Here is a 15,163-nt window from a genome sequence, read left to right on the forward strand (position 1 = left end):
TCAACATCACTAAAAAACAGATTATCTGATCATTACCTCACTGCTGATTGCAGGATCTTGCTGTGTGCAAATTGGCTGCTGCGTTTCCAACATTACAACAGTGACTACACTTCAAAAGTACTTCATTGGCTGTAAAGCACCTTGGAACGTCTTGAGATTGAGAAAGGCGATTTATAAAATGCAAGTCTCTTTTTTTTTAATGCCCATTTAGCCAATTTTTTTTCCCCATGAGAAGTCTAAGACTTTTAGCTTAAAGGTTGCCCAATGTGAATAAAAATGCAAATCCTGATCCCAGAATTCACCTGCATTTGCCCGAGGTTTATCGTTTTTTTAAAAAAAGCGGCATTGTCTTCGCTCCCTGCCACCAACTCCATCCCTCTCCCTGGCCACTGTCTGAGGCCAAACCAGACCGTTTACAACCTTGGCGTCCTATCTGACCCTCAGATGAGCTTCCGACCACATATCCGCTCCATCACCAAGACCACCTCCATAACATCGCCCGTCTCTGCCCCCGCCTCAGCTCATCGGCTGCTAAAACCCTCATCCATTCCTTTGTTACCTCCAGACTCGACTATTCCGATGCTCTCTTGGCCGGCCTCCCATCTTCCATAAACTTGACCTCGTCCAAAACTCTCCTGTCTGTATCCCAACTCGAACCAAGTCCCATTCTCCCATCACCCACTGTGCGCGCTGACCCACATTGGCTCCTGGTCTGGCAATGCCTCGATTTTAAAATTCTCACCCTTGTTTTCAAATCTCCTCGTGGTCTCGCCCCCTCCCTATCTCTGTAACCTCCTCCAGCCCGACAACCCTCCGAGATCTCTGCACTCCTCCAATTCTGGCCTCTTGTGCATCCCCGATTTTAAATCGCTCCTACATTGGCGGCCGTGCCTTCAGCTGCCTAGGCCCTAAGCTCTGGAATTCCCTCCCTAAACTTCTCCACCTCTCTCTCTCTCTCCTCCTTTAAGACGCTCCTTAAAACCTATCACTTTGACCAAGCTGTCCTAATATCTCATGTGGCTCGGTGTCAAATTTTGTTTGGTGATGTTCCTGTGAAGCACCTTGGGGTGTTTTACTACGTTAAAGGCGCTATATAAATGCAAGTCGTTCTGGTTTTACAGCAGACCCACCTTGATTCCGTTCGTCTCCCGGATTAACCTGTTGATGTCCTGGGCGTCTGCCGTCAGTTTCCAGGGGTTGTGCTGGAGAATGATGCCCTCCCCTGCACAGCTGTATAGCGTCAAGGCAGGTCCATCTCCGTCTCCACCTGTCAGGAGAGAAAACCAAGGCCCCACCGGTCAGCATCACCAGGACGGAACCGCTGACCTCACAAACTTACGAGCGATGACGGACAAGAAAGGACCATCTGGTCCATCCAGCCTGTCCCCACATAATTGGAGATACCTCGTGCAACACAATATATACACTCTCCCACCCCATCCCGAAACAGAAAGGAGAAAACCAGATTTAAAAAAACCCAGGCCAATTTGTGGGGGGGTGGGTGGGGGGGGGGGGGGGGAAAAGAACCCTGGGAAGTTCCTCTCCGACCTCGCCAGGCGATCGAAACTAGTCCAGATCATCACTCTGGCCCCGGTAATTGTACGCAGCACCAACTTTTGTACGAGGTGATCTCCGCCCCAGCTCTCACTTGAAGGAATTCAGTGAATCGGCCTCCACCGCACGAGCTGCCAGCCTGTTCCACAGGTCTCACAGTGACCGTCTCCGCGTACGTACACGGCCGGCTGGTGACAGTCCTGCTTCGTGGTTTAGTCCAGCGTTAAAAGTGTGACGGCAGAAGCGTAAAATCTTTGTGCCGTCGGTTAAACGTCCAATGTGGATGAGACGTTAAACCGAGGCCCTGTCTGCCACCTCAGGTGGATGTAAAAGATCCCACGGCCACTATTTTGAAGAAGAGCAGGGGAGTTCGCCCCAGTGTGCTGGGCCAATATTTATCCCCCAACCAACATCACTAAAATCAGATTATCTGGTCATTTATCTCAATGCTGTTTGTGGGATCTTGCTGTGCCCAAACTGGCTGCCACGTTTCCTACATTGCAAGAGTGACCACACTTCAAAAGTACTTCATTGGCTGTAAAACGCTTTCGGACGTCCAGAGGCTGTGAAAGGCGCTCTATAAATGCAAGTTCTTTCTTTCTATAGACTTTGGCTGTTCAGAACGTGAGCACTGTAACACTAGGGTGAAGTGCTGGTGGGTACAGGACGGCCACCAGCAGGGAGAGCAATTTAAGGGGATGAATTAAGAGCAGCACACCGGAAATAGAATTGCACAATGTTAACGTGTCTTAGTTTAAGTGCAATTTTCCTCTTAGTGGCTTTGGTACCTGTTTATGGGATCTTGCTGTACGCAATTGGTGGCCACATTTCCTGCATTACAAAAGTGACCACACTTCAAAAGTACTTCATTGGCTGTAAAGCGCTTTGGGACGTCCTGAGACCATGAAAGTTGCTGCAGAAATGCAAGTTCTTTCTATTAAAAATTTTTTTTAAAAAATAAGACTTTTCTTCTTCAGATCAGCTGAAGGTTTGTCACACGTGCAAACCCTTCGCCATGTTTAAGAATCTCCAAACCCAGACAAGTAGAGTTTGTATCTACAGAGAGCGCACACACTCTCTCAGTAGGGACACACCCCACTTATGTAAATCCAGAAAGCTTAGTTGCAGGTCGGCAAGAATGGAGGCTCGGGGAATTCAGAGGGAACGCAAATAGTTTCTTTGCAAATTTGTGTTCTAGGTCTTTCATTTAGTTGGGGGATAACGAGAGAATTATAAAGCTATTCCTGATTGGAGTAGATTTATTACTGTAATATTAATGCTTACCTCAACGTCACCATGTATGAGCCATTGAACAAAACTGATCAGCCCTGGGAGACACAGGTTCCCCCCCACCCTCACAAAACGTGCTGCCAATCTAAGTGTTAACTCTGCGCCTTATATTGACGAATGGAGTGGGACTCACCAGTGGCAACCGGGGGCAGTGGGGGTCCCCAAGCCAGAGCGTACACGGTCTTCCTGTGATACGAGCTGGAAATCTGCGGTGGTCTGCAAGGGAAGAACAAGAGAATAATTGCTGTTCCGTGGGATCTTGCTGTGCGCAAACTGGCTGCCGCCGTTCCTACATTACGGCAGTGAGTACACTTCAGAAGTATTTCATTGGCTGTAAAAGTGCTTTTGGGCGTCCTGATTTTCGTGAAAGGCGCTACATAAATGCAAATTCCGCCTTTCGTTCAATGGCCAATAGTTAAGGGGAAATTTAATAGAGGGGTTTTGATAGAGTAAATAAGGAGAAACTGTTTCCAGTGGCAGGACGGTCGGAAACCAGAGGACACAGAATTAAGGTAGTCGGCAAAATAACCAGAGGCGACACAAGGAAAAAAAATTTTTATGCAGCGAGTTGTTATGATCTGCCTGAAAGGGCGGTGGAAACAGATTCAATAATAACTTTCAAAAGGGAACTGGATAAATACTTGAAAAGGAAACATTTGCAGGGCTAAGGTGAAAAGAGTGGGACTAATTGGATAGCTCTTTCAGAGAGCCAGCACAGGCACGATGGGCTGAATGGCCACCTTCTGTGCTGTAAGATTCTATTGATGAGATTAAAAGTTGGGCCTTTTGTCCTCCGTTGAAAAGTAAAGGGATTCTGACGAGTTTCCCGATAGCTCAAGTGAGGTGTATCTGCACAGAGCAGGGAGGTCCCAGGGTCCTTACCCCCGTGTAAGGATAGGCACGTATAGTTTATTAAATGGAATAAGCTAGTTGGCATCACCCCTAAACTCGCTGACCTACATCGGCTCCCGGTCCAGGAACGCCTCGATTTTAAAATTCTCGTCCTTGTTTTCAAATCCCTCCATGGCCTCGCCTCGCCCCTCCCTATCTCTGTTACCTCCTCCAGCCCTCCGAGATCTCTGCGTTCCTCCAATTCTTGCCTCTTGCGCACCCCCAATTTTAATTGCTCCACCATTGGCGGCCGTGCCTTCAGCTGCCTGGGCCCTAGACTCTGGAATTCCCTCTCTCCCCTCCTTTAAGACGCTCCTTAAAACCTAGCTCTCGGCTACCTGTCCTAATATCTCCTTACGTGGCTCGGTGTCAAATTTTGTTTGATAATCGCTCCTGTGAAGCGCCTTGGAACGTTTTACCAAGTTAAAGACGCTATATAAATGCAAACTGTTGTTGTTAAATAGAATTACACAAGTAGTTGAGCTAGAGTACTGTAGGGTCACGTTAGGTTAAAACACACTTCAGACAGACACACACATGTACCCGGTAGGCTTTTAGCAAGGCAGTCGTGAGTGTGAGAATGGGATATCAATTACAGGGTAGATATAGAATAAGGGCCTTTTGCAATAAAGATTGGAAGAGATAATGGATTAAAGGCTACCGAGAATCGTAATGGGTACTCATGCATGGGGAACATCCAGAGTGTAAAAGACATTAACTGACATGCGGAATGAATGAATGATAGCAGCGGATTTAACCACTAAACAAATTGACATTTCAACAGCATGTTCACAGAAGGTAATGATGTATGAGACCCAATAATTAACCGTATAAGTACAGGCAACACTGTTCCCAGTCCCACAATGGGGCCATGCATTTACCAACTGACCCATCGTTACAGCCACCATTCATTTCCCCGTAGAATTGCAATTCCTTGGCTCGGTGGGTAGCACTCGCCTCCTGATTCAGAAGGTCATGGGTTCAAGTCCCACTCCAGAGACTTGAGCACATAATCCAGGCTGACGCTCCCAGTGCCAGTACTGCGGGAGTGCTGCACTTTCAGAGGTGCCGTCTTTCGGATGAGACGTTAAACCGAAGACCCGTCTGCCCACTCAGGTGGATGTAAAATAATAAGGGCACTATTTCAAAGAAGAGATGGGGGAGTTCTCCCCGGTGTCCTGGAGAATATTTATCCCCCAACCAACGTCACTAAAAAACATTACTGTCTGTGGGATCATGCTGTGCACAAATTGTCTGCCATATTTCCCATATTATAACAGTGATTACACTTCGAAAGTGCTCCATTGGCTGTAAAGCGCTTTGGGACGTCCTGAGGTCTTGAAATACAAGTTATTTCTTTACTTACTTGTTTGAATAAATTTCATAAATGCCAACTTTGCCATCATCGGTACCAAAAGCCAGCGAGCCCTCCTTTGTTGGATGCCAACACAACTGCAACAAAAAAAAACACAATGAACAAATACTGACAACGTCAACAAATCTTTACGGTCGACCACTTGATTTGTACGAAGAAGAAACCTGTAGGAAAATGCCATTAAGTGCAGCAAGGTCACATCTTTTCGATGAATCTCAACCCCGCCCTCTCCACCATCTCACCATGTCCCTCAAACCACCCTCTCATCCCAAACCCATCTAATTGCACCCTGAATCCATTTATACTGTACGATTCAATGTTCTTCCCTAAGTAACTTATTCCACAACTTAGACAACAACTTGCATTTATATAGCGCCTTTAACGTAGTAAAACATCCCAAGGCACTTCACAGGAGCGATCATCAGTCAAAATGTGACACCCAGCAACGTAAGGAGATATTAGGACAGGTGAAAGAGGTAGGTTTTAAGGAACGTCTTGAAAGAGAGAGAGAGAGAGAGAGAGAGGTAGAGAGGTTTGGGGGGAGAAAAGGTTGTGCTCGATTTCTTTTCTGGCTCCAAAACTTCCTAATTAACTTTAAAAACTTATCTGTCCTGCTATTTGAATTCTTAATGAACAACTTGTCTGGATCGATTTGTCAATTCTCTCAAAACCCCAATTGGGTCAGGTCATCTAGATTTGTCCTCAGAATTACTGGCTTCAGCACACCTGTTGCTTGGATCAGACATTCTCGAGGATTTACCTGGCTCGGGAAACAAAGAGAGGCAACGTCAGGCAAAGCTTCTCTCTGAAGTCAGAGCTCTGGTACATGGACAGGTCAACACGTGAGCACTGTGCCTCACTGACGCCAATCGTAACCTGGCAGCGTCTGACGGAGTCACTGGCAGGAATGCAGGGATAAAAGAAAAAACGCCAATCTCTAACTCGTTCACTTACCATCTTACTGAATCTATGACTTTGCTCCCGTCGCCCACTTCAACTCATTCATTCTCAGAACCTCAAGACTGTATAGCTCCTCTCCTCCCTCAGTCTTCCCTTCCTCCTACAATCTACAAGTGTTCGAACGTCCACGTTTGGAGGTCAACTAACTACTTTTTGACTGATCCCATCTTTAGAGGAACTAGGCTCAGGGGGAGGCCATTCAGCCCCTCCAGCCTGTTCCGGCATTCAATTAGATCATGGCTGATCTGTATCTTAATTCCATTTACCCGCCTTGGTTCTGTGACCCTTAACACCCTTACCTAACAAAAATCTATCAATCTCAGTTTTGAAATTTTCAATTGACCCCCAGCCTCAACAGCTTTTTGGGGGAAGAGAGATCCAGATTTCCACTCCCCTTTGTGTGAAGAAGTGTTTCCTGACATCACCCCTGAACGGCCTGGCTCTATTTTTAAGGTTATGCCCCCTTGTTCTGGACTCCCCCCACCAGAGGAAATAGTTTCTCTCGATCCACCCTATCAAATTTTCTCTCGATCCACCCTATCAAATCCTTTAATCATCTTAAACACCTCAATTAGATCACCCCGTATTCCTTCGAGTATAAAAGATTACAAGCCCAGTCTATGCAACCTGGCCACATTCATTTAACCCTTTAAGTCCCAGTATCATTCTGGTGAATCTGCGCTGCACCCCCTCCAAGGCCAATATCTCCTTCCTGAGGTGCGGTGCCCAAAATTGAACGCAGTATCTCCAGATGGGGTCTAACCGGAGCTCTGTACAGCTGAGGCATCACTTCCACCGATACCCTCCGACTCTTGCTGAACCTTTGTGGTGTCCTGCGCTATGGGCCTCCACACTTCACCTGGGTTCTTCAAAGAGGAAAAGAATCGATGGGGCAGAAGGACGAGAGAGAGAGAGAGAGAGAGAGCGCAAAAAAATGGCAAACACTTACTGATGTGACCTTGGATTTGATTCCTTGCCAGAGGGTCTTGATATCATAGGCACCCTGGAGGGACATGGTGTCCCACACCCTGATCATGCCGTCGCCTACTCCTATGGCAAGGGACCCAATGTTGACAGGCGAGAAAGCCATGCTGTACACGAAGCCACCAAGAGTAGGCTGCGTCCAGCAGCAGTCCAGCGTGGCGAGATCCCAACACTTCACCTAGAACATTGAAAGCCATGTTACATTAGGACGCAACAATTGAGAACCTAGTAGCACAGCTGCCAGTGGGACTGTTGACTCAATGGATCAGTGGTCGAATGTGGTATGAGGGTCATGCAGATGCCAGATGCCAACCCAGTTCTGGGCGCAGTGTTCCCGGACACTAAATGCTCCCTTTCAAGCCACACACCATCCTGACTTTCCCCCCCACCCCCCCACCCCCAATTCACTCTCAGTATGTGGGCGTTGCTGGATTTATTGCCCATCTCTAGTAGCCCTGAGCCTTCATCTGTAGTGGTTTGACAAAACCGAGTGTCTTGCCAGGCCACTTCAGAGGGCGGTTAAGAGTCAACCACATTGGTGTGGGAACTGGAGTCACATGTAGGCCCAGACCGGGTAAGGACAGCAGGTTTCCTTCCCTTTAAGTGAAGCGGTTGGGTTTTTAAGACAATCCAACACTTTTGCTGGAACCAGGTTTTTATTTCCTTCTTATCGCTGTTCCTTTCATTGAGTTCGGGTCAGAATCTACCCCAACACCATCAGCACAAGGAGAGCAGGAAGGCCCTCCACCTTCCTCAGGGTAACTAGGGATACATGCAGCGATAAACGCGACCTTGCTAGTGTTGCCCAAATCCCAAGAATATATCTTAGTAAAAAAACTAAAATGTACCACGGGTATTGCGGGGGATCCCTCATTCTTAGCTGGGTTCCAAGACAATATACAGGGCTGAGTTATACCAGCACGACATGACAAGTGCCAGTGTAGTTCAGGAGATTACCAAGTGCACTGAAGCTCTGGGTTGAGAGCCCACCCCTCCAGCAAACTACTCAGGAAGGTTGCATTCCTAAGGCGAGCAATATAACTGCAGTCAAAGTCTCGCATCGAATCGAGGAAGACCATTAGCACAGACAAGACGACAGAAATACACAGCAGGTCAGCCAGCTTTCAGGTTTCCAGTTTTCTGTTTTTTAAACTCGCAAGTACGATTGGCTCTCTGGTGATTTTAACCCTATTTAAGTCAAGACAAAAAGTGAATTTCCCCTCAGAGTGCAGTGGTGATGCTGGGGGTACAGGTGCAGCTTACGAAACTCCATCTAGTGGTAGACAAGTGCGGTGTGCTGCGTGACAGGTGGCTTAATAATGGGAAAACTCTATTGTGACACCACCTGGAGGCATGACAGGGTGGTGATGCTTATAGCGGGCGCTATCGTTGGTGTTATGACGATTAGCTCACTGTAAGCGTCGGACGGTACTACCGTAATAGGTCGGATGCAAGTATTACCAAAAACAGTCCCCACCGTTGATGGAGTCTCCTCACTACTCATGAAACTAGGTTTAGCAGCACTCCCTATGGCTCTGTGATTCGGTGACGGATTCCAGTCTGTCCGTCACAGGGCTGATCTGGGCACAATGCTCGATCCGAACAGTGCATTGTCTCGGGGAGACAGACAGACAGACACAGAAACGGAGAAGGGAACAATCGGCTGACTGGATTCCGATTCTGTACCCGCGGTTACTCCTTGCTCATCTAACCAATCGTAGGACAGCATCATCTTCTCTTGTCTATGTTTGATTTGAACAGACACAGAATGAACCGGGAGTGACTGCAACCCCCCCTTTTAAACAGACGCTGCCCAAACTACTCGCTGCATTCAACGTGTTATAAGCAGCGTCTTTGTTAATTGACTCCTGTGGCGATGGCAAACGATTCACGTCATTTGCCCGATATAGGCGGCTGCTGCCCGTGATAAACACAGACAATGTAAGTGGTGGGAGACATACAGCAAATTTAATACATTATCAAGAGAGGGTGCAGCAGAGATTTACTAGAATGGTACCAGGGATGAGGGACTTCAGTTATCTGGAGAAGTTGGGATTGTTCTCCTTAGAACAGAGAAGGTTAAGAGGAGATTTGCTAGAGGTGTTCAAAATCATGAATGGTTTTGATAGAGTAAATAAGGAGAAACTATTTCCAGTGGCAGAAGGGTCGGTAACCAGGGGACACAGATTTAAGGTGATTAAAAAAAAAGTTTGCTATTTTGCCAAACACGGCAAGTTGTTATGCCTGAAAGGATGGTGGAAGCAGATTCAATAGTAAATTTCAAAAGGGGAATTGGATAAATACTTGAAGGGGAGAAATTTACAGGGCTATGGGGAAAGAGTAGGGGAATGGGACTAATCAGATAGCTCTTTCAAAGAGCTGACACAGGCATGATGGGCCCAATGGCCTCATCCTATGCTGTACCTATTACGATTATACAGAGAGATATATAAAGTGGCTCGAATGCTTATTTACAGGTTACAGTAAAACACGTCCAGAAACTATTGTGTTTTCAGACAGGCAGGGGCGCCAGGTGCAGAAATTTTTCTAAGTGCTCACATCTCGGTCCATCGAGGTTGATATCAGCAGCTCTCGATTGTCCTGCAGGCAGACGGAACTCAAGTTGAACACAATCCTGCTGTGGTTCTGTCCCTCCGACGATGGCCCCAGCAGTGTCCATTTCTGTTTCCCCGATTTTGTCAGGTCCCAGAGCAGCAGCTCTCCCCTGCAATCAAAGGAATTACATCAAATTTACAACACAGAAACAGGCCATTCAGCCCAAATGGTCTATGCCAGCGTTTGTGCTCCACACGAGCCTCCCCCCAACCTTACTTCATCTCACCCTATCAGCATAGCCTTCTATTCCTTTCTCCCTCATGTGTTTATCTAGCTTCCCCTTAAATGTATCTATGCTATTGCATTCGATAAGGTTCCACATAAGTGACTGTTAGCTAAAATTAAAGCTTATGAAATTGAAGGCAAATTATTGACCTGGTTAGGAGATTGGTTAGATGGTAGAAGTCAGAGAGTAGAGATAACGGGTACGTCCTCGAATTGGAATGAAGTGTCTAGTGGTGTCCCACAAGGATCTGTGCTGGGGCCTCAACTATTCACTATACTCATTAATGACTTAGATAATACAACAGAGGGCCAGATATCCAAGTTTGCCGATAAGACAAAGATTGGTGGCATAGTAAGTAGTGTAGGCAGGAGCACAAAATTACGAAAGAGACATTGATAAATTGGGTGAGTGGGCAAAACTGTGGCAGATTTATTTCAATGCAGGCAAGTGTGAGGTCATCCATTCTGGACCAAAAAAAGATTGATCAGAGTATTTTTCAAATGGTGAAAAGCTGGGAACAGTGGAGGTCCAAAGAGATTTATGAGTCCATGTACACAGATCACTAAAATGTAGTGGTCAGGTACAAAAAATAATCAACAAGGCTAATGGAATGTTAGCCTTTATAACTAGAGGGCTAGAATATAAAGGGGAGGAAGTTTTGCTACAGCTGTACAAAGCCCTGGTTAGACCACATCTGGAATATCGTGTACAGTTCTGGGCACCGCCCCTTAGAGAGGATATATTGGCCTTGGAGGGAGTGCAGCGCAGATTCACCAGAATGTTACCAGGGCTCCAAGGGTTAGATTATGAGGAGAGATTACATAAACTAGGCTTGTGTGCCCTGGAATATAGAAGGTTAAGGGGTGATTTGATTGAGGGTTTTAGGATTTTGAAAGGAATTGATAGGGTGGATAGAGGGAAACATTTTCCGCTGATGGGGGGGGGAAGTCGGGGACGAGGGGGCATAATCTTAAACCCATTCAGGAGAGAAGTTAGGAAACACTTCTTCACACAAAGGGTGGTAGAAGTGTGGAACTTTCTCCCACAAAAAGCCGTAGATGCTAGCTCAATTAATAATTTTAAATTTAAGAATCAATAGATTTTTGCTAGCCGAGGGTATTAAGGGATACGGAGACAAGGTGGGTGGATGGAGTTAGGATACAGATCAGCCGTGATCTATCTGAATGGTGGAACAGGCTCGAGGGGCTGAATGGCCTACTCCTGTTCCTATGTTCACACGACCCATTCACCCCTGCCTGCATCATTAATATCAATGGCACCCCCTGGTCCAGGAAACCAGCAAGGGCTCAGAGTGCAAAAAATGCAACTAATTAGATGGACTGATTAACTCCATTAAGTCCCTCCATAATTCCATAACTATATTACAACAGTGACTACACTTCAAAACGGCCTTCATTGGCTGCAAAGCACTTTGTAAAGATTTCTACTGCCCTTTTTTGTGTGAAGATGTGCTTTCCGACTTTTCCCCCCCCCCCACCCCCCGAATGGCCTCTCTCAAATTTTAAGGTGATGTCCTCTTGTTCTTGATTCCCCCCGCCCTCCCCACCAGAGGAAATATATTGGGCCAGAAGTGGCGCAGACCAGCGAGGCAACGCTCACCGCAGCTCCTGCGGATTAAATTAACGAAAATACTCACTACGTCGAGTTGCTTGATTTTGAACTTTTAAAAAAAAAATTGTGGGCTGTCAACCCAGCCTCTGAGCAGCGCGAGTTTACCACGTGGCTGGAAACGTCTGTGAGGTGAAGACGCGCCCACAAAATCTGTCAGCAAGAGTAGTCCCGCCCACAGATTCAGGCTGCATTACTCAAGCAGGCAAGCAGACTTCATTCATTTAAAGTTAGCATTCTGGATGTCATTGCAAATAAAAATTATTTTTTTTTAATATGAAAAGCCAAAGAAATAATTGAATTAAAGAGACAGAAGGGAAAATTTTACTAAAAATTTAAATATACTTTTTTTTAAAAAATGACCAGAAACTATTAAAATAAAAGGAGTAATATGAGACTCCACATTTTTAAAAGTTATTTTTTAGTTGTTTGGCAGTCATTCAGACTAGCCACGCTGTTAAAATTTAGTGCAGACCTGGTATTTAAGATTACCTGTTTGGTGGAGTAATTAGTTACTTTCCAGCTGGGCAGATGAGCAAGTTGGCGTTTTTTCAATGATTTCACTGATTGCAGCGTGCGATAGCCCTTTAATTCGAAGCTGTCATATCGCCAGCGAACCAGTAGGAGCAAGTTCACGATTTCCGCGTTTTACTGCGCGTGTGCGAACGCGGGAACTTTCTCCTTCAATTCGCCACTAACGACGGAGAGCGCTGTTGGGCTCCTCCGTTATTTCAGGAGAAATTTCTGGCTTGTTCTCTCTATCTGGTCAATCAAATCCTTTTAACATTTTAAACACCTCAATCAGATCAACCCTCAGCCTTGTAAAACCCAAGGGAGTCCAATCCTAGAACCAGAGGCAATAACGAGGGAAAAATGTTTACGCAGCGAGTTGTTATGATCAGGAACGCGCTGCCTGAAAGGGCGGTGGAAGCAGATTCACTGACAACATTCAAAAAGAGAATTGGATAAATACTCGAAGTTGAAAAATTTGCAAAGCTACGGGGAAAGGGCAGGGGGAGTGGGACTAATTGGATAGCTCTTTCAAAGAGTCCGCACAGACACAACGGGCCTCCTTCTGTGCTGTATCGTTTTATGATTCTAAGTTTATACAACCTGCCCTCGTAATTTAACCCTTTAAGCCCCGGTATCATACTGGTGAATCTGCGCTGCACCAAAGCCAATGCCGTTGCATGCTTTCGATGCTAAAACACGAAAAGTTTGATCAGCTGGCGTAACGAGTGTGGAAGCTAAGATGAGCTCCTTACCCAAAGCTGCTGGAGATAAGTTGGGTGGGACGGCCCGGGGGCCAATGCACAGTCAACCAAATCCGTTCCTTTATTCCCGGATCAGTCCCTCCTCTCCTCTTCATCGAAGGCAACTTTAGGGTCATTACACCTAGAAGGAACGGCAATTAAAAAAAGGTCCCAATTAGCCATCTGCTCTCCACAATGTGCAAGTGCATTGGTCCAAGTGTGATATTTCCTATGACGCATCTTTAGCAAAACACCAAATTATTCCAATGACAATACTGCAGTACTTGGTCTGTGAGAGCCCTGCCTTAGAATGAGATCATAGAAAGTTACGGCACAAAAGGAAGCCATTCGGCCCATCATGTCCATGCCAGCCAAACAAAAAGATATCCAGCTTAATCTCACTTTCCAGCTCTTGGTCCGTAGCCCTGTAGGTTACGGCACTTCAAGTGCACATCCAAGTACTTTTTAAATGTGATGAGGGTTTCTGCCTCTACCACCCTTTCAGGCAGTGAGTTCCAGACCCCCACCACCCTCTGGGTGAAAAAAAATTCTCCTCAACTCCCCTCTAATTCTACTACCAATTACTTTAAATTTATGCCCCCTGGTTATTGACCCCTCTGCTAAGGGAAATAGAGTGGACAGGAAGGACCTTATCTAGTCCTGTCACAATTTTATACCTCAATTAAATCTCCCCTCAGCCTCCTTTGTTCCAAAGAAAACAACCCCAGCCTATCCAATCTTTCCTCATAGCTAAAATTCTCCAGCCCTGGCAACATCCTCGTAAATCTCCTCTGTACCCTCTCTAGTGCAATCACATCCTTCCAGTAATGTGGTGACCAGAACTGTACACAGTACTCAAGCTGTGGCCTAACCAGTGTTTTATATAGTTCTAGCATAACCTCCCTGCTCTTATCTTCTATGCCTCGGCTAATAAAGGAAAGTATCCCGTGTGCCTTCTTAACCATCTTATCTACCTATCCTACTACCTTCAGGGATCTGTGGACATGCACTCCAAGGTCCCTCTGTTCCTCTACACCTCCCAGTATCAATGCAATTCTCCTTTTAAAGAAATAACTTGCATTTATATAGTGCCTTTCAAGACCTCAGGACACCCCAAAGCGCTTTACAGCCAATTAAGTACTTTTGAAGTGTGGTCACTGTTGTAATGTAGGAAATGCAGCAGCCAATTTGCACACAGCAAGATCCCACAAACAACGATGTGATAAAAACCAGATAATCTATTTTAGTGATGTTGGATGAGGGATAAATATTGGTCAGGACACCGGGGAGAACTCCCCTTCCCTTCTTTGAAATAGTGCCATACTGTTTGTGGGACCTTGCTGTGCGCAAATTGGCTGCCGCGTTTCCTACATTACAACAGTGACTACACTTCAAAAGTACTTCATTAGCTGTAAAGCGCTGGACGTCCTGAGGTCATGAAAGGCGCTCTATAAATGCAAGTCTTTCTTTCTTTATTATCTGGTCATTATTTCATTGCTGTTTGTGGGATCTTGCTGTGTGCAAATTGGCTGCTGCGTTTCCTACATCACAACAGTGACTACACTTCAAAATTACTTGATTAGCTTAAAGTGCTTTGGGACGTGAGGCCATGAAAGGCACTATATGTACGCAAGTTCTTTCTAATTTATCGATTTCCTGCTGCCATCCACTTGTTTCGTTTAAGAAACCATGATTTGTACTCTCCGTAAACTTGAGCTCATTAAAAATGCTGCTGCCTGTATCCTAACTCGCACAAATCCCATTCACCCATCACCCCCAGTGCTCGCTGACCTACATTGGCTCCCGGTCCAGGAACACCTCGATTTTAAAAATTCTCATCCTTGTTTTCAAATCCCTCCACAGCCTCGCCCCTCCCCGTCTCTGTAACCTCCTCCAGCCCTACAACCCTCCGAGATCTCTGCGCTCCTCCAATTCTGGCCTCTTGTGCATCCCCGATTTTCATCGCTCCACCACTGGCGGCCGCGCCTTCAGCAGTGAGCTCCCTAAACCTCTCCGCCTCTCTCATCTTTTAAGACACTCCTTAAAACCTCCCTCTGACCAAGCTTTTGGACATCTGTCCTAATATGTCCTCATGTGGCTCGGTGACAAATTTTGTTTGAAAACGCACTCTGGAGATGTTTCACTACATTACAAAGGTGCTTTATAAATGCAAGTTGTTGATGTCGATTGTATGGAGACACACAGTCTGATAAGAGTGTTTATTTTTCCACTATCTGAAGATTAGGAGACCACAAGCGAACCAGTGACAATTCAGTCAGCTGATTACAGCGACACGGGTTTCTGTTTGGGACTCCGGAGTAATGTCACATCGCCAGAGACTGAGTGGGTAAAAATCACCCTCCTGCTCGTAGAGAACGAGCACTC

General features: G+C 46.1%; 1 protein-coding gene across 1 annotated transcript in view; it reads right to left on the reverse strand.

The window, feature by feature from the left end:
* The window catches only part of gemin5 (gem (nuclear organelle) associated protein 5), a 72,625-nt gene that overhangs the window by 41,472 nt on the left and 15,990 nt on the right, over window positions 1-15,163 (reverse strand). The window contains exons 7-12 of the mRNA XM_067995995.1: window positions 12,791-12,920; window positions 9,614-9,779; window positions 7,020-7,232; window positions 5,102-5,187; window positions 2,978-3,060; window positions 1,131-1,267 (exon numbers count right to left, since the gene is read on the reverse strand). Of these exons, the coding sequence (XP_067852096.1) occupies window positions 1,131-1,267; window positions 2,978-3,060; window positions 5,102-5,187; window positions 7,020-7,232; window positions 9,614-9,779; window positions 12,791-12,920 (815 nt within the window). The remainder of the gene's footprint in view (window positions 1-1,130; window positions 1,268-2,977; window positions 3,061-5,101; window positions 5,188-7,019; window positions 7,233-9,613; window positions 9,780-12,790; window positions 12,921-15,163) is intronic.

This window comes from Heptranchias perlo, chromosome 14 (genome assembly GCF_035084215.1).
Source record: "Heptranchias perlo isolate sHepPer1 chromosome 14, sHepPer1.hap1, whole genome shotgun sequence".
Lineage (NCBI taxonomy): Eukaryota > Metazoa > Chordata > Chondrichthyes > Hexanchiformes > Hexanchidae > Heptranchias > Heptranchias perlo.